Here is a 20,395-nt window from a genome sequence, read left to right as displayed (position 1 = left end):
AAATTTGGTTGTGTTCTTATCCAAATCCAAGGCTATCATAATACACATATATAAACAAGGCAACCAATTATGATTGGATACCACGCATTCCTTTACTATACATGCAAATAAACATCATTTTTTTTTTCTCACATAGTGACGACTGACTATCACAATCAGATTCACCTTTCAAACCAATGTTTTATTGTATTATTGTCCTCTTGAAACGCTGCAATGATGTCATCTATTTTTTTCGTTCTCCCAATTCAAATGGATTAAGCTATTTACTAATCGGAGCTAGTTAAGTAAGTCTAGCTGATGTTATAACTAGAAGTCACAAAGAGAGCTTACAATCGGAAAAATGAAATTTAAAGTCTTAACCGATTTCTTCACAAAGGAAAAAAAAAAAGTTTATGATAATGGGTTCATCCCTTTTTTGGGCTTCATTTGTTGCCACTGTGGACGGTCCAGGCTTCTATTGGGTTTCTGTTACGTTGGATTTTCAATGGCCCATTTTAAATACGGGCCTAGTCCAAAAGTCTATTTTCACGCCGAACTGGCTCAATGTCATAAGTTATGATATAACGTGGAAATTTGCCTCTGCTAGTGCCTTTATAAAACGATTAGCAGGAATACCGTATATAAAGTTCTTATCACGAAAATAGTTTTTCTCGAGTTGTGCAAATAATTTTCTTGATGTTTATAGAATTTTGTTTAAAATTTATTTACTATTTTGGACCTTTTTTCAAAAAAACTTTATTTACTATTTAGAGTTTCATTATAAGATATATAACTGTTTAAAAATAGGGCAGTGTAGCAAAATAGCCAAAATGAAACTATTAAATTTGTTTTTAATCTACGTTTCACAACTTTTAGGTAAATAGCCAACAGATTTATGTGGCAATAATTAAGGTCTGATTTGCCCTTATTTATTAATAAATTCGTCATTTTCTCTCTCCTACTTTTTTCCTACACTTTTTTTTTTACATAAAAACTTCAAAAAACCATATATATCTCATATGAACTCGAAATTGAGTGATTCAAAATCCTACGGATTCGTGACGCCAAGATCTTCAAAAATAGATCCATTGTATTTGATGAAGTATCATGTTTAATACCATAGATGTAGAAAAATCACATTACTACCTTAAATATGGAAATAACTGAAATTTTTTTAAATTATCGACATAAATATAATTTTTCATCAAACACAATGGGTCTGTTTTTGAAGATCTCGACCCCACGAATTTGTAAGATCTGAAATCACTCAATTTCGAGTTCGTATGAGAAATATATGAATTTTTGAAGTTTTGATACAAAAAAAATTATTTGAAAAAAATATGAGAGAGAAAGCGACGAATTTGTTAATAAATAAGAGTAAATCAGACCTTAATTATTGCCACATAAGCCATTTGACTATATCCCTAAAAATAGTTAAACATATGATAGATCCAAAATCACATGTTTAAAGTGGCCTAGTTGGTTACAAATCTCTTAAAAATACTACTCTTCAATAATTTAAAATAGCTACTATTTTAGAAGAAATGTTATACTCTTAAAATGATATATTCCTATCATTTTCTCTAAGTTAAACGGGTACATTTATAATAAATAAAATACTCGGGGTTTTTTTTTTTACTATTTCAGAACTATTATTGCTTTTCATTTTGTTGATTTTTTTGTTCATATTATATCTACGATTTTCAATTTATTTACATTTTGCAAGTGAATAAATTTGTACACATATTTTTTTATAGTATAGCAACAAATAAATAAAATACATCGATTTTATTCTAATTTTAAATTTTCATACCATTCACTTGATGTTTATATTTAAAATATAATATTTGTATTTTGATAATATTTTGGGAGAATAAGTGGATAGAAATCTATAAAGAAAACTTTAACGCAGTTTTAGATAACTTATGCTTAGATATACCTTATTTTCACTCCATACATTACCTTCCAAACTATAAATGGACAAGCTACACACTACCAAATTCCAAATTATGCCTCTATGTGTGGAAAAAAAAAACTTTGTATCCTTTGTCAGGGTCTTCATAAGTTTGTATCCTTACTCTAATGTTTGGCCCAATGATGAAACTAAATGTCTCTAATCTAAACACTGATGATTAGAAATAATAACTAAAGCGGAAGTATAATGAACCAAGCGTTTACCTCCAGTCATCGTTGAACGAAATCTTGTTGGAGCTTTAGGCGGTGACTCAGAACGTCGGTGGCGCTTAAGAATGAAGACGAACTAAGGATCTGTGGTTCTTATAAACCTTGGTAATCTCAAATATTATAGTGTATAATTATGGAGAAGATTATAAGTTTGGGGACCAAGAATACACACACTCATTATAGGTAAAAAAATTATGGGTTTTAGTGGCACTATTATTATTATTATTATTATTTTTTATTTTTTTATTTTTAATAAAATTTTAATGGCCCTATTAAATGTGGCTTTAATCAAGGGATTTAAATTGTGACGACACGACTTTTCAGACCGTCTTACTTATCTTACTTTTTAAACCTTAGAAAATTCTTTAAAAAACTTGGAGGATTTTTTTTTTTTTTTTTTAAAAACACATCATACAAAGGTGAACCAAAATTTTAAAGATTTTGAAAAGAAACAAAAGCATTAAAGAAACATATAGATTGCATTTCAAAATATCTTGAGAAGTACTTAACCAAATATGAAAACTATGAGATACTCAATTTAAACCAACATACTAGAAAAATAAAACATAATCCATAAAATAACTTTAATGAACTAGAAAATCTTAACTTGTAGCGGAAGACTTATTTCTTAATAAAGAAAACAAAAACCTTAAAATTTATTTCTTAATAACTTGTAGCGGAAGACTTATTTCGTGAATGGAAACCATGACCCGCCCTCTCGCTATCGACGCCAATAGTCCGCCCTGCTCAGTTCATTGCAAGTTGTTTACCTACAACACAGACGTATATTGTTTTCGAAGAGATGAGCTTACGCTCAGCGAGAATAATATAAAGCTCACAAAATAAAAAGAGTAATGCAATGCATGAACCGTTTATTAGTATTTTGAAACTACTCGGTAACTTGATCTTTCTTTTCTTGATTCTATCAACTTTTAGCTCGGGGTACCCCTAGGGTAGTCATACCTATTTCAGTGATCACTTTAGAGATGAAGATATGGGGTTGCAAAGCCCACACTTCGCTCTATCTAGCTAATTAACTTATTAGGGCATCGGCCCGAGAAATTTCCCCATCTGAGCCTCGGCCCGAGAAATTCTCCATAATACCTCCGTAGCTCGAGGCGGTATGACTCCCTTGCTTAACTTTATCTTTTCACTTTGAATCTTACGTTACATACTGATATGAGATGAGCATAAAAACTTTTATAATATTCTCATACCAAAACATGACTAGAATAAAACATATATCTCAAATATACTTTAACATAACACCACATGGCATACAACACATAAATCACAAACTACTTCAACTAGTCACGAAATCAAATAACAAATCGCATACTCAAACATATAAATCTATAAACAAGTCATATCATGAATAAACACTCATCAAATTTATTTTGAACTAATCTGTGTTGCAGTGAGATTATTCTCACCTGGATATCGAAGGTTACGATCGTAGATCGTCGAAGGAAAATGACGCTCTTAATGACTCGGAACCTAAACGGAAAAGGTTGACTATCTTATCAGGTAAGAAAAGGATTTGATACATGACTTAGTTTCTGGAAATTTTCAGAAACGAGATCCGACGTGAAATTACTAAAATACCCTTGGCTATTAGGGTTTCGGGGAAAACTAAAACTCTGGAAAAACTTTTGTAAAACTTCCAGTACGTATAAAATATAATTTTGAGCACTTTTTGTAAAGGCATCACGGCCAAAATAAATTTTTAACTATTTATTAAAAATAAAATAAGATGCAACAATTTGGCTAAAAAAAAGAACTTGTAAAAAATCAATCTGCGCATCGTTTCCAAAATTCTTATACCGTAAAACTTTTTTATTGAAACTTAAAATAAATTACATATTTAGAAAAACGACACATAGTGCTAACCATTGCAAAAACTTTCGAATAAAAATAATTAACGGGCAATTCACACTAAGCGTCTGAAAAACGATTTCTAAAATTTGATCAAAACTGTAAAACTGGTATGCGCACTGATCGGAATAAATTCATAAAATATTATGTACAGCCTGAAAATATTTTTCGATTGCAGATTTAAAAAGAAGACATCTTAAACTAGTGTTTCCAAAAAGAATCAACGCAAAAAAAAATCAATATCAAAACCGTAGTAAGCGTATTAAAATCGGTTTTCTCTGAATCCGAACCAGAAACCACTTTAAAAAATAGTTTGCTTATAAAAAGAGAGAAAATAATAATATTCTAGTATAATCTAGTGATGGAACACGAAATACCTTAATAGAGAGGATGAAAAAGTGCTTCCTAAGAGTTTTAGACTCCAAAAAGATAGATCTAAAAAAATGCTTGGTGGCTAGGGTTTTTATGAAAAGGAAAAGTGAGGGAGAGGGAGGAGAAAATGTGAGTGAGAGGGCTGGAGAGAGAGTCTAAGGAAAAGTGAGTGGAACAAAAAAAAAAAACTAACCTAATATAATTTCATAACAAGCCAAAACGAAAACCCACGTAATAAAAATTATATGGTATATTATTATTGTAAATATGTGCCCATATGCTAAAAATTAGGCAGAAGACTTGGTCACTATTATTTTTCTCACTGGACGAAAGAGTTTTCAAAGCGGGAGAAAAGAATTTCGTCGGCTACTTAAACAGCAACCAACACGTACAAGAACGTAAAAACAAAGCCCATATAATAAAACCTGACACTTTTTCTATGGAATTAAAAAAAAAACTATATATATAGATATACGTATCATAAAAAACAAAATATATACATAGTTAGTATCTATATACAATCCAATATATATTTATAATATTATATTACCCACCGCATACCAAATACTATATATATATATATATATATATATATATATATATATATAAATGATTTATATCTACGTATATATCCATGCATATCAAGAAAGATAATACCTAATATATATACTTTTATTTCTTTTGATATGATTTTGGAAATGAAAATAAATAAATTTGACATCATTATGACATTAAATTTATATACAATTATATATATGTATATTTTTCTTTTTAGAAAAAAAAAAAAAACTTAAAACTTAGCCCATAAAAATTCTAAGGTTCTTTGCTAGATTAAATTTCGGGGTTTCACATAAATAGACCATAGTTATGGTTTGATATCAATCAAAATAAATTTAGATTGATACGTTAATATCCAAACATTCTCCCACCTATCTATAAATTCAATATTTCCAAGAAACTAATACATGGATCATGAGGATATGTCCCAGCAAGTATTATATTCCATGTATCATAATGTATTATGTCTCCGAATCAAATCATAACCCACAAAACTTAATTAATAAACCATATGTTTATTTCAGATCTTAACATCATTAATATTTTTTTAAATAAATTATAAATATAATTATATATATATATATATATATCAAATTAAATAAGAGTTTTATCTCAAACAAATGTATCGTACAAACAAAAATAACATCACTGAACCCAGTCCCATGATTCCTATATGATCCTTGAAATTTTTTGGGGACATGCCTTTAATTACAATATCGATTATCAATGTTGTCGCTCTGTTTTGGACAACGATTTAGAGGCACGAACGGTTCGACCCAACGTCGGACCAAGTGATTGCGTTCGAGCCTAAATGTCTTGAGCTCGGTATCCTGAGTTCACTTCCAATGGTTAAGTATCTTTCACGTCCTTCGAGGTGGCCTGAAAATAAGAAGAAATGAACCACGTTCAAAGGGACATAGAGGTGCATATGATTACCTCTATGACGCTAAAAAATTGTTGGATTAAGGTGGAAAATAGAGAGTTTTAATGTTTAGAGAGAGATTCGAGTGAAACGAGCTTCCACGGTGTTTCGCCAGCGTTTCGGGACTCAAATTCGGATTACCATTTGTTTGGGTCGAGGTCTGTGTATGTAGACCTCGGGAGACGTGCCTCTAGGGTTATGGAGACCTCAGAACACGCTAGCTAAACATGTAGACGATACCTAACCGGCCCCTGACGCCTTGGCTGAGGGCCGAGTGCTGATCGACAGGACAAGCCGAGTGGTTGAGGGCCCTAAGGTGGAAAAAGAGCCAACGACTTGTCGGCTAGAGCGGCAAGATGACTTGCCCAAAGCCAATCGGCCAAAGGCCGGCCGGCCTGGCGTCCATTCTGGGTCATTGGCTGAAGGCCGGTTGGCATATCCTTGCCGTGGGTGAGAATGGCCTCGCCAGAACTCATGTGAGTCGATGTGGTTGCGTGTGGGCCCGATTTGGCCGAGTTGACACATCTTTGACAACCTGTCGTTTATTGTTTTAGAGGCCCGGTACGGATCGATAACAATCAACTTAGTACTATGTGTTTGATGACCACCTTTTCATCTTTAGTACATTTTCTTATGGCTAGATAGTTTATGTCAATGTGCTTTTTTCGACATCCACTTTTATCATTCTTAGCAAAAAAAGAACAATTCAGTGGTCACATTACAACTTCAATGGCCTAGAAATAAAGTCAATGACTCTAAGCCAATATACAAAACTCTTCAACCATACACCATGTGATGTAGCCTCAAAACAAGATAAGAATTTGGCCTCCATAGTGCAAGTACCAGTTAATGACTGCTTCGTACTTTTCCAAGCCACAACTCAACCAACTAGCATTTTAACATATCACGAGGTGGATTTTTTTTAATCTATGCAGCCAACAAAGTAAGTTAGTGTTAGAGTAGCCAATCACCTCCAACTCATTTATGTTTGTACATGAACATGTAGTTCTTTGTAGGTATCTCATCACCTTCTTTGCAGCATTCTAGCGGCCAATACTTGGGTTGCTTTGATATGTATCTAATACTCTAACAGCATATGCAATGTTAAGTCTACTAAACCCAAGCATACATATGGTTTTCTACAACAGAAGTATATATAATATTCTTCATTTGTTCTTTCTCAAGATCATTATTCGAACATTGGTCCAAATCGAATTTGTCACCCTTCATAATGAGTGCGACACTTGGTAAATAATCTTTCATATGAATATTTCTAACACTTTGTTGATATAAGTCTCTTGAGACAAACTCAAAATGATTTGTGATCTTTCCTTATGGATCTTAACTCCAGTTACATAAGATGCCTCACTCATATATTTCATATCAAAGTTCTTTGAGAGCAATTGTTTTAACGTCATATAACAATCTATTATAATTAGTCGCTAACAAAATTATTATCCACATATAAGTTAGGAAAACATATCTTACTCGCTCTAACCTTTTAGTATATATAATGATCTACGATTTTCTCTTTAAGACTGAAAGAAGTGATGACATGCTCATGGAACTTTAAATGCGGTTTGCGAGAAACTCGTTTCAAACCGTAAATTGATTTATTAAACTTGCAAACTAAATGTTCATGACGACACTATAGGAGAATCCTTCTGGTTGTTTGATGCATACTTCATCCTCTAAATCCCCGTTATGGAATCCCATTTCCACATCCATTAGATGTAGCTCAAAATCAAAATTAGCTACTAATACCATGATTGTTCGACGATAATATTTCTTTGATACAAGAGAAAAAGCTTTCATGTAGTTGATTCCTTCTCTTTGAGTGAACCATTTGACTATGAGTATTTCCTTCTATCTCTCAATGTTGCCTTGTGAGTCTTTCTCTTCATATAGTCCATCTCTTCAATCATGACATTGTGCCATAATTTTGATTATTTATAACATACAACTTGTGCAAACGTTTCATGATCATTCTTTACGCCAATACAGTAGGAGAAGAAAAGGCCATTAGAAGCGTGGAAAATCGCTTCTAAAAGTAATTAGAAGTGACAATGTCGTTTCTAATACTCGGCTTTTAAAAGTGTGTTGCTTAGTGAAGTTGCTTATAAAACTTAGAAGCAGCATTTTAGAAGTGACATGTCGCCTCTAAAGTCGCTTTTACACCCTCAAACTTGTTGCGGAAAAGGACTCCCACAAAGTGTCGAGAAGTATATTTAAAGAGACATGTCTCTTTTAAAAGTTTTCCTTACATTTCGCGGGGAAATATTAGAAGCGACATGTTAACATATCTCTTTCCTCTAAGTCGCTTCTCATGTCACCTCCAAGTTGTTATGTTTCATTTTTTTTATTGCTGATTATTATAATTTAAGGATTATAATTATAATTTGCGAATTATATTTTCAAATCAAATTTATTATTAACTAAGTTAAATTTATTTACAAAGCTAAGTTAACATATTAAACTACCAGTTAACATATTAAACTGCCAGTTAACAAAACTTAACTAATTAACAAAGAAACCAAAGTTAACATCAATCTATTTACCTAACTAAACTATTATACATAACTAACAAATTTTATGAAGTTTCAAACGAATTTAATCATTTAATAAATTATAATTAACTTTCATGAACTTACAAATTGAATTAATACCAACTAATTATCAAATTAAAAATTCATTAGCTAACAAATCTTATTAACTACTAACTAACCAATTACAATTACTTACAAATTTTATTAACTTACAAATTTCATTAACTTAAGAATTTCATTCGACATACACTTAATAGAATAATCTAAAACATATTGATAAATGAATGTTAATTAAACTAACGAATCTAATCTAATTAGCAAAAAATACCTTCAATTAGAGGCAAGCTAGCAAGGCGAAGAGCAACCAAACTTCACGACGAACAAGGTTTCCGACAAGAAAGCTTCACAACACGATTCATGAAATGAGAGAGAGAGAGAGAGAGAGAGAGAGAGAGAGAGGTTGGAGATAGTTGAAAAACGTAAAACAGAGTGGGGTGGGGCTGTCTCGAGGGCTCACCGCGGGGATGTTTTGGCTCACGGGTCGACGAGGTGGTAAGACGAGGCAGTGAGGCAAACATCAGAGGCACAATGGCTGCGATGCAGGAAGGCTCAGCGGTGGCTACTAGCGGGATGGCGGTGACGGCAAAAAAATGCAGGGCGCATCAATGTTAAAATAGAAAGGGAGACATAGTTAGAGAGAGGGGAAACGTGGGCTCGGAGCTGGGCAGCGGGGCAGTGTGGTTGTGGTGGTGATGGTGTTAGGAATTCTTGCCCATGAGAAGATACTTTTGTAAATTCTTGCTGAAATATTAATAAAATAAAGTTTTGACATTTATAAGTTATTCAAATCGAAAGCGTTATTTCTTATATATTAAGATTTATCAAGCATTCATCAACTCATAATCTCCGTATCGAATTGAGTCACATGCACGACATCTGAACTCAGGCGGTGAACTAAAACTGGTCAATGATTGTTCATATATGGGTAGCTGAATCTGAAATCATATATGTGGAACACAAGTGAAGGTTGATCACTTAGTGGGAGCATTCTACACTTAGGGTAAGTGTATGACCCGGACAGATCTTGCTTGTAGATGTGTCGTTTAAGGACCGTTACGACATACTAACCAAGATCACAAATGATGGTCACAGTGAGGCTTGATCTAAATCATGAAGTGATCATGGACACTGGATTATGTAACCGCACTCTTTGACTCATTCACTAAAAGGCCACTATCATGCTAATCACAGCTTATGTCTTGGGAGCATTACGGAACATGGTTCGAGTGGGAAGTGATTTACAGATATGGAATCCAGCCTTCTTGAAAGAAGGTAAATGTTCTCTCACCTAAGGGTTGATTCCATAACCGATAGATTGTGCGCACTTCCGAAGTTTGTACGTTCGGAAGAATCTTTCGCCGGGGACACGAGTTGAACCTGGAGAATCTTGATCACGAACTGACTATATCAGTGGACACTCGTCACGATGAGTAAATATAATTCTATTACCAAGAAGGGTTCATCTTGGCTTGCAAGGTGAAGTTTGACCAAGATTAGACAAATCGATGGAGAAAAGAGAAAAGATTTTTTTGTCTTTCATCGGATTTGTTAAGCTTCTAATACTAGGTCCATAGTACCTGATTCGGCTCTGATAAAAGCGGATAAGAACTTTCGAATAATAATGTTTTCATTATCATAATCTCACTAGCCGTAATTGTGATTTCCAGAATCAATTCTGGAATATGGGTATTTGCATAATTAAATAATTATTTATGGTAGTATTAATTATTTATTATTTGATCAAGTAAATAATTAATCAATTACTTATTTGTTTATTGTTGGACCAAGTAAATAAATAATTAATTGAGTTTTGAGCATTGAGCCTTGCACAAAATGAGGTGGACGATTTTTTGGAGGATCCCGACATAAAGTACGGGAGGTCATCAACCATGCTCAATAACTCCAACCAAACACATTGCCAGTTATCTTTCCAGAGTAATACACCTTCTACAAAGAAACACAACTCAAGCTTGTAGCAATCTTCATTCTTGTCGCAGTCAACGAAAGCGTTCTCCAACTCGTTTACCTTAACTTCAGTCTTTTTCAGGATAATATGTTTCCAACAGATAGTTGCTTGTGAGCTGCTTCTTGAACTCGCCGATAGATGGAAGCGCTCCAAAATTCAGCCCCGTTTTCAATGCAAACTCATTTCTTCCAAATCGGATAGCTGCAATCCCTACACCAAAACATATAGCATCCTTATTTCTTTGTTGGATGCATCTTTGAAGAAGCAATTCAACAAGAACTCCTGCAAAATCAAAGTTGGAAATGAGATCTAGCCAACTAAAGGGTGTGTCCTTCAGTCGGCCAAGAACTTATATTTTCTTAAACACCTCCTTTGTTTTCTTCAAGTACGTAGCGCCTCTGAAGCTAACTTGACCACCATAATTGGAGGAGAAAGGAACTATTAACTCCTACTTCGGCTTCTGCAAAAAAGTTCGAAATTGGTCATATAACACGGTAAAAAACTTTTAAATTATAGCATCAAACAGAGGAACAAAACTCCAAAATGTGTCTTCAAGCAGAGGAAAAAAGGCTGAAAAAGTTCGAAAGCATTTACATATCTTGATAATTCTTTCAAAATTCAAAACAAAATCTTTCCCATATCTCTGAAATCATATCAAACAGAGACACAAATCTCCTAAATGAGTCATTATATATAAGCCAAAAACTCTGAAATGTGTCAAATAGCAAAGAAAAATTGATTAACACATTTCGTAATTATTTTCCTATCCTCAAATTTCTTTCCAAAACAACATCCTTTCCAAATATCTGAAATCATATCCAACATTTATGCAAAAGTCCAAAACCTTAACTCAAAACTTCGAAATATAACCTAAAAGAGAGGAAAATTATGAAATTTTATCCCAAACTTTGAAATCAAAGCCTAATTTTTTTTTAAACCCAATTAGTAAATTTCGAGATATAAAGAAACACTAGAACTATAGCTTTGAAATTTTGTGACAAACTAAGAAACTCTTGAATCAATTTAAAAATCTAAGAAACCCTTAACAATCATCATTGTGAGATGTCACATGTCTGTGAAGAGCCACGACGGCCGACTTCGAACAGAAAGATGTCGACGTGGGATGGACGTGCGTGTGTGAGGAAGGCCGACGAGGATGAGGAAGTTTGACATGAATGAGGGAAGCTTCATGAGCTTCGTGCGTGCGTGAGGATTTTTTTTATTATTTATTTATTTATTGCGTTGAGTGAAAATGAGAGAAGGAATGGGTAAGTGGGAATAAATGAGAGAGAAAGAATTAGAAGTTAAGGACATTTTAAACAATTTAAAAGTTAAAAGGCTTGGCATGTTTGGCAAGCAATTCAAAAACTGTTTTTTAGTTTTTGAGTTGAAAAAATTGAAAACATGTTTGGTAAAGTGTTTTCGGAAAAAAATTTCAAAAAATTTTGAAGTTGTTTTGGAAAAAAGTAAAGAAAACTGAAAACAAATAAAAGGTGTTTTTGAAAAAAAATTTCTTCTCTTCTCTCCTCTTTCTCCTCATCTTCTCTTTTCATTCTTTCAAAAACAAAAATGAAAACTATACCAAACGCTTTTTTCAGTTTTTTCACTTTCTCAAAAACAAAAATGAAAACTGTACCAAACAACTTTTTGAAAACAACTACAAAACAGTTTTTCAATACAACTACAAAAATTAGAAAACAGAAAACAAAAAACTTTGTGAGTTAACTACCAAACACAACCTTTTGTTTTCTGTTTTCTAATTTTTGTAGTTGTATTGAAAAACTGTTTTGTAGTTGTTTTCAAAAAGATGTTTGGTACAGTTTTCATTTTTGTTTTTGAGAAAGTGAAAAAACTGAAAAAAGTGTTTGGTATAGTTTTCATTTATGTTTTTGAAAGAATGAAAAGAGAAGATGAGGAGAAAGATGAGAGAAGAGAAGAATTTTTTTTTTCAAAAACACCTTTTATTTGTTTTCAGTTTTCTTTACTTTTTTCCAAAACAACTTCAAAAATTTTTGAAATTTTTTTCCAAAAACACCTAACCAAACATGTTTTCAATTTTGATTTTCAATTTTTTCAACCCAAAAACTAGAAAACAGTTTTTGAGTGAAGAAACAAACATGGCTTAATTTCTGATGACTTGATTTTCAAATATGATATCAAATAGAGTTTGGAAACTCTGAAAATATAATTTCCACACCATCCAATTGTCTAGATTTAAGTCGAACATCAATAATAATATCTCTATGCACCAAAACAAATGTCTAAAATCCCTCTTTTCGCGTCCAAACTATTATGTCTTTTGTTCCCTAATGCCAACATTTGTCCATTTCTTAGTACGTGTTGGTCACCACTGCCTCAAATTCACCAATCGATAAAAAAATAAAAAATAAAATAAAAAATCTCACTCATATTCATCTCGACCACAATTCCCAAACTCTCGAGCCTTATTTTCATTTTATATCACAATGAAAACAGAAAAGACGCATATCACCAAAAATATTCCCATTTTGCCCTCCAATGAGAGTGCTCTAGCTGTCGGCAAAAAGGAGCCACATGTCAAACATCCTAACAAACAGAAAATCACATACAATAAATTTAAAAAAATGAACTTAACACTGACTTTACACTCTTTCAAACACTGAAAATACAAATAATTCACAAGAGAAACGTACTTTTAGCGGAGGTGATAAAAAACAGTAGACAATTGCATTAAAAAAAAAGACAATAAGAATAAGAATATAGTACTTACATTAGAATTAGACCCACTAATCAACATATACTTAAATTTAAAAACGAAATTATTTCCCCACAAAATTCATTAAACCAATATTTATTCATTTATTTTTAATTTCTCTATGATTATAAAATAAAACAAAAATTCTTACTTCCGACCCAAGTAATTTTAAATCTACTACACAATTTTATCTATGATAATTAAAGAGATTTTTTAACGTTTTAATTTTACATTAATCAAATATTGATTGAAACTAGTCAATTTTCTATTGATCTAGCTCAAGTTTCAATTTATTAGAGAAATAGTTCATCAAATCGAAGTTAATTAAATTAACTGTTTAGTTAATTTAATTTAAATAATTTCGTATAGTAAATTATTTTCTTAATAAAATAAAATTTGGATAATGAAACATAATTAAAGAGATCAACTACCAAATATAATAATAATTTTGGAGTAAAAAAGACTTTATAAATACTTTACCATAATTCACATCTGATCTTACAAAAGCATAGCAGAAGTCTCATCATTTTCTTCTTCTTTTTCTCATTCTCTATTTCTCTCCAAACGAAGCTCGAAAGTCCAACAACAATGGGGTTCATCCTTGGGATCGTTCTAGGGCTCGCAGCGGGCCTCGGAATCATCATCGGCTTCGTGAAATGCGAGAACCACCGCTCAAAGAGGCGGTCGGAGCTCGCAGCCACAATCGCCGCTTTCACTCGAATGACCGTCGAAGATTCTAGAAAGATCTTGCCGTCGGAATATTACCCTTCCTGGGTCACATTCACGCAATGGCAAAAGTTAAGCTCTCTATTCTCTCTTTATCACAGTCTCTGTCTTTGAAATCTTATAGTTTGTTGGACTAATATTAATTTCCGTGTTTTGTGTTTTTCAGTTGAAATGGTTGAATCAACATCTCTCGAAGATCTGGCCGTATGTTGATCTGGTGAAAATGAATTGATATGTAAATATGTTTGATTTTCGGTAGTGAATTTTGGTGTGTTGCTAAATTTGAATGATTTAATTAGGCAGCTTCTGAGTTGATAAAGAACAATGTAGAGCCGGTTCTTGAGCAATACAGACCGGTCATATTGTCTTCTCTCAAGTTCTCTAAGCTCACTCTCGGCACTGTAGCTCCACAATTTACTGGTTAGTTTTTTTTATTTTATTTTTTACATTTGAGTAATTTTACTATTATTTCAATGTGCACTCGTTTATTTCAGATCTTTCATTTTTTTTTTCTCTTTCCATTTTATTAATTTCTTTTCTATAATTTCTTTTGCCAAAGTGTAACGCTTTATTAGGAAAAATAGTGGGTTTAAATACTCTTCTAGTGATCGTTAATGTTAAGAGAGGTCAAAGCTAGTTTGATGTACAGCATTGTTAGTGGAATGGAGTATGATAGCTCAGGTAGTTGCTATTTACCTAAACATAGCATTTGGGTAAAAAAATTATGTGGAATGATCAGGTCTCTGAAACAAGTTATTTAGACACTAGTTTGAGAGAGAGAGAGAGAGAGAGAGAGAGAGAGAGAGAGAGAGAGAGAGATCCAAAAGTAGAATAATTTTAGGAAATTGGTAGTGAAAGTAGAATTGCGGATGCTCGGTTTTTTTAATTTTTTTTTTTTTTTTTTTTGCTTCTGGTAAATATGCTTATTGTTAGAATTAAATCCCCTAATCCGAGACCTAGCCAAAACTGATTGATAAAGCATAGAGCAAAATAACACACATATCTAGAGCTGTTCTTTCTTAATGTGAGAGCCACTTCTACTTTGCTGTTGATGATTTCATAATAATTAAAACCGTGGTACCTAGGATAGCCTAGTGGTAATTCCACACCACCTCCTATGTGGAGGTCGTGGGTTCAATCCCCACTGCAGCAAAGCTGCCTTCAAAAAAATAATTAAAACCGGGAAATCGAGTTCGAGTACAAATCTCTCATAGGATTTACAAAGAAAAAGACGCCCAATGGGATGTAAAGAAAAACTAGGGCGAACATAATGAAAGCGTAAAATTCCCGAAATGCTATTCGGTAAATGTAATAGTTCTCGTGAAAGGTCTATCCGCGTGAAGTCTCTGCGTAAGGTCCTCATAGCGTCATTGATAAATCAGGCTCTACAACTCAACACTAATATAATAGTTGACTAGTATCCCTGAATTATATTCGAAACCGTTCTTTGCAACTTTGATGCGAGCTAATTTTTTTTTTTTGGTTGGTTTTTAGGGATCAGGATTGTTGAAGGTGACAAAGATAGTGTCGTCATGGATTTGGAAATGAAGTGGGACGGGAATCCGAGCATTATACTCGATATAAAAACTTTAGTCGGTGTTGGCCTGCCTGTTCAGGTACCCCAAAAAAACAATATTTCCCTTTTGATATTCAATTTTCGATTCTCTATGTGCGATTGAATAAATAACATTGTAGTATTTTGGATTTCAGAGTGACAGTTTTCAATATAGAAACTGGGATTAGAAGTTCTCTTTTTTTGTCTTGGAATAGTTCAAGTACCAAAGAAAATAAAATCAGTTTTATCAATTTTCTGTGTTCATAATTTTCTTGTTACTTATTTATTTGATAATTTGATTGGGAATGAAATGGCATCCACATTTATTTCTTGTGTATCAACTTATTTGTTTAATTTAATTTTTTTAAATTTCCCTGGCTGACCTGTTTGTTCCACCCCTATCCAGGTGAAAAATATTGGATTCACTGGAGTTTTCAGGTTGATATTCAAGCCTCTTGTTGAAGAGTTACCATGCTTTGGAGCTGTTTGTTATTCTTTGAAAGAAAAGGTCAGATTTCTATGATATTTATGGTATTGAAACAAAAGAAGTTCCACACTGAGGAAGAGTATGAATGTGTCAGTGAACATAATCGAAGCATATGAACTGGTAATTAAGCACTGTCCCTTGTAGTTCTGACATTTTTTTTTCTCCATATGCAGAAAGATTTGGATTTTAAACTTAAAGTTGTGGGTGGTGATATATCAGCGATTCCTGGGCTTTATGATTCGATTGAGGTTTGATCATGTCCCATTATATAGTGATTTTGAGAACTGTATATGCCTAAAAAGAAAGGGGAAAAGTAAAGAGTTTAGAATTTTCTTTTCTTTGGCTGGCGTTGGAAGAATTTTTTCATGAAAATGTACAATTTATACTCGACTCTTGATTTTGAGCTTGATGCATTTTTTTTTTAACTGTGCTTAGTAAGTAGTCAGTACTTTAACTTTTTTTTTTTTCAAATTATTATTCCTTTTTCAGAATGCACATACGCCTTTTTCAAATTATTATTCATCTTTCCATACATCCCGATATTCTCACACTTTGTTAATGCTAAAATGGTCTCGGACTTATCGAGAATTTAAATTTCTACTTTCAGAGCACAATTCGCGACGCTATTGAAGATACATTGACATGGCCAGTTCGGAAAATCGTCCCCATTTTGCCCGGTGATTATAGGTAAAACAAAACAGAAAATATGGAGGAAGACTTATTAGGCTAATCTGTACATTTTCTTACACACATTGGTTCTGTAATTTATAGGAGAAGTCATAATACCCTTACTTTCCTTTTTCTGCAAAACAATACACTTAGTTAATTGTGCAAATTTATAACCCAGTTATGTGCAAATTTATACCTTATTATGAAAATTTTACTACATGACGGATAATACAATTTGTGAGAGATTAAAGATTAAAGTCAAGTAGTTAGAAACTTAGCAAGGAAATCATTATTTTCATGTAGTAAAATTATAGAGCAACGTAAATTTATATTTTGTTAAAGAGTGCCGGCATAATTTTGCACAATTAAGAAGTTGCAGATGTTCAACATCTCAGGGTATTAGTATTCACAATTAAAAAGTAGGTACCATTATGTTGAAAAAGAATTTGATTCTGAATTTTACCCGCCTTAATAATAGCCTTCACTGAATGAATATTTTAGTTGTTTAGGAATTCCGCAAGGTAGAGAGAAGAATACGGTCTTTATCATTTGTTCGGTAAATCGTTTTGAATGTAATTACGGTGCCGTTTATCTCTTCCATTTTACTCAGTGACCTGGAATTGAAGCCAGTCGGGACGTTAGAGGTGAAGCTTGTGCAGGCAAAGGAGTTGACCAACAAGGATTTGGTTGGGAAATCCGACCCCTATGCCGTGATATACATTCGGCCAATTCGCGACAGGATGAGAACCAGCAAAACAATCGTATAGTTTCTATTCCCTTTCTGTTTTTATAAGTTTTGTTCCATTCAGTTTATAATTCGTATTTGTCGTGTGTGTATGTTTCAGAACAACGATTTGAATCCGATATGGAACGAGCACTTTGAGTTCATTGTGGAAGATGCTTCGACTCAGCACTTGGTGGTGAAGATTTACGACAGCGAGGGGCTTCAGGCTTCAGAGCTGCTCGGGTGTGCTCATGTGAGGCTGAACGAACTTCAGCCCGGTAAAGTAAAGGACGTGTGGTTGAAGCTTGTTAAAGACTTGGATGTTCAGAGAGACACCAAGAACAGAGGACAGGTAAGTCCTACCGTTGCCCACACACACACATATGTATTTTTAAAGCGGTGATCATACCATCTGCTTAAAGTCGATCACAAATTTCTCGAGTTTGTTTTTTTCTTGAGAGAAATTTCCCGAGTTTGAAGTTTCTGAAATTAGCCTTCAGTAGTTTGGTTAAAAAGAATAGAAAATTAGCCTTCAATAGTCTGCTTAAAGCCGATCACAAATTTCTTGAGTTTGTTTTTTTCTTGAGAGAAATTTCCCGAGTTTGAAGTTTTTGAAATTAGCCTTCAGAAAATTATTTAATTTGAAGACCAATTGTTGTCAGTTAAAAATATTTTAAATGTATAGTTATTGTATTAAAGAATAGAAAAACGTTGGTAGGCATTTTTTCTGTAAAATTTCTCAAGACAATGGCTATCTATTTAATATAAATTAAAGATAATTTTTAACCAAGGGTATTTTGACTTTGTTAGAGGTCATGGGTTCGAGTCACACCTGAGAGAGTTCCCCTAAAAACAAAGGGTATTTAAGTCTTTTACCAATCATTCAAACAAAATAAGTCAACAAAATTTCTGATAGAGGTTCATGCTTACAAATCGCAATCGCAAGGGTTGTAATATTTTAATATATTTCAAGGGATATTTGTCATTGACTTTAAAAAAAGATATTATAAATCCAAAAATGCAAAAAGCACAAGAGATGCATATGATATTTTCCCATTTCAGATCATCGAAAAGGAAAAAAGTTTGTGCAACCTACAATGTATTTTCTGGATATCCACCCACTAGTATATCATTATGTAAAAGACTCCAGCTTGCCAAACAATAAGTAATAGGTGTTTAGTTTATACATTCTTATTAGAGTTGGAAAATGGTGGCTAGGCTGTTTTGCTTTCCGTTTGATTTCAGGGATGATAATTTTATGACTGGGTTAGGAAGTTAACGAAGTTAATCGTCTAGATATACAGTATAATTTGCAGCCCAATTATCCAAAAGAACTGTTTTTGTTCCATTTGTTCATATCTCTGTTTTTTGAGCCACAGGTGCATTTGGAGCTTTTATATTGCCCGTTGGGGATGGAAAACGGGTTCACGAATCCTTTCAATCCCAACTTCTCGATGACCTCTTTGGAGAAGGTTCTCAAAAGCGGCGGCAATGGAACGGAAGCCAAAGACAATGAAAAAGAACTTGCGCAGAAGAAAAGAGAAGTAATAATCAGAGGCGTGCTATGCGTCACCGTAATATCTGCGGAAGAATTGCCAGCCGTTGATCTGTTGGGGAAGGCCGACCCGTTCGTGGTGCTTACTCTGAAGAAATCCGGAACGAGAAACAAAACTAGAGTAAGATTTTTAGGCTAGCATTTTTTGTTGTAAAACCTCGAGAGTTTTCTAGACTGCTAAGATTCTCTATATTGGTTTTTAGGTGGTCAACGAAAGCTTGAATCCTATTTGGAACCAAACGTTTGACTTTGTCGTCGAAGATGGACTACACGACATGCTAATTGTCGAGGTCTATGATCACGATACTTTTGGCAAGGTAAATTAAGTCTTTATTTTTATATATTATATTTGGCATTTTAGTCCAAATTTCTTGAACTATTTTGTGTGCGCATTTTGGTGGTCCCTAAACTAGGTTTTTCTTAGCGAAATGGTCACCGAATGATTGTTTTTGTAGCGTTTTAGTACATTTCGTACCATATATAATCCAAAATTGTTTTTTATTTACTGTTTATAGAGTTATAATTAAGTTCGTTACTCTCTTTTTTAAAATTAAACAATATTTAAGTTGGTAATGAATTATGTTTTAAGTTTCGTAGGTGATTAATATAATTTTAGTTCAAGGACCAACAAGTCACTCATGTAATAGTTGCGGGACTATTTGAGATAAAAAAGTCTATTTTTTTAAGTCTCCCGGTTCTCAGGTTTTTAAGTTGGCCTCGAACATATTGTGTAGGACTACATGGGGAGAGTCATACTCACACTTACGAGGGTACTTCTCGAGGGCGAATACAAAGACAGCTTCGAGCTAGATGAGGCAAAATCTGGGAAACTCAATCTACATCTCAAGTGGATGCCTCAGCCCATTTTGCGCGACTCTTGACCCGTCTCGGCATGCTGAAATACCTCTCAGCATCTGTTTTTTTTTTTTTTTTTTTTTTTTTTTTTTTTTTCCTTGAGGCGAAGAGTGTACATAATTGTACAAACTATGAATACAGAGCAGTGAAGTGTTTGAAGAGTTATTACCATCCAAATTTATATTGTTGGATGACATTTTTATTTACTTATTTTTTATTTTTTATTATTATTTTTTTTTTTTTTGCACCAAGAGTTATATTCACCTGTGCCATGAATTTATTTACCTGCTCATCATAGCAGTGACTTGTATCACAATCCTATCAGGTTTCAGAATCTATAGTTATATATATCATAAGACCTTTTTTTGTTCCACCTTTCTATGAAGAGTGGTATTTGAGTTTGCTCATTCATTAGATTTTAATCTTATACAGAGTGGAAACCTGTACTCTTAATACTAATATTAACTGTTCATTTTTGATGAAGTTACTCCTTAAAAGACTTGTTCTAATTCTGCGTTCTAAATGATCAACCAAGGTTTGAAATTTCGCCTTTAATTTTTTTTATTTATTTATTTATTTTATTTATTTATTTATTATTTTTTTTTCGAAGTTCTATGGAATTTGCATT

At 33.1% G+C, this 20,395-nt stretch overlaps 1 protein-coding gene across 1 annotated transcript; it reads left to right on the top strand.

Annotated features, from left to right (window-relative positions):
• The first annotated feature begins 13,702 nt into the window (after positions 1-13,702).
• LOC149397852 (synaptotagmin-5-like) lies at positions 13,703-20,138 on the top strand. Its single transcript, XM_089615241.1, has 12 exons — positions 13,703-13,996; positions 14,091-14,139; positions 14,222-14,342; positions 15,417-15,538; positions 15,884-15,985; positions 16,138-16,212; positions 16,572-16,651; positions 17,244-17,394; positions 17,479-17,709; positions 18,737-19,033; positions 19,116-19,229; positions 19,647-20,138. The coding sequence occupies exons 1-12, from the start codon at positions 13,785-13,787 to the stop codon at positions 19,791-19,793; spliced, it is 1,701 nt and encodes a 566-aa protein (XP_089471367.1). The 5' UTR covers positions 13,703-13,784; the 3' UTR covers positions 19,794-20,138.
• The last annotated feature ends 257 nt before the right edge of the window (positions 20,139-20,395 follow it).

The sequence above is a fragment of the Urtica dioica genome, chromosome 5 (genome assembly GCF_054948205.1).
Source record: "Urtica dioica subsp. dioica isolate 48M chromosome 5, U.dioica_male_clone48M_v1_H2, whole genome shotgun sequence".
Classification (NCBI taxonomy): domain Eukaryota; kingdom Viridiplantae; phylum Streptophyta; class Magnoliopsida; order Rosales; family Urticaceae; genus Urtica; species Urtica dioica.
Note: the sequence above shows the minus strand (reverse complement) of the source record. Positions and strands in the feature narration are given on the sequence as shown.

Excerpts from the sequence above, each read along its gene's own strand:
- LOC149397852 (XM_089615241.1), top strand. The coding sequence starts at position 13,785 with ATGGGGTTCATCCTTGGGATCGTTCTAGGGCTCGCAGCGGGCCTCGGA. Across the intron at positions 14,343-15,416 it reads TGTAGCTCCACAATTTACTG|GGATCAGGATTGTTGAAGGT; the intron begins GTTAGTTTTTTT and ends GTTGGTTTTTAG. Across the intron at positions 15,539-15,883 it reads GTGTTGGCCTGCCTGTTCAG|GTGAAAAATATTGGATTCAC; the intron begins GTACCCCAAAAA and ends ACCCCTATCCAG.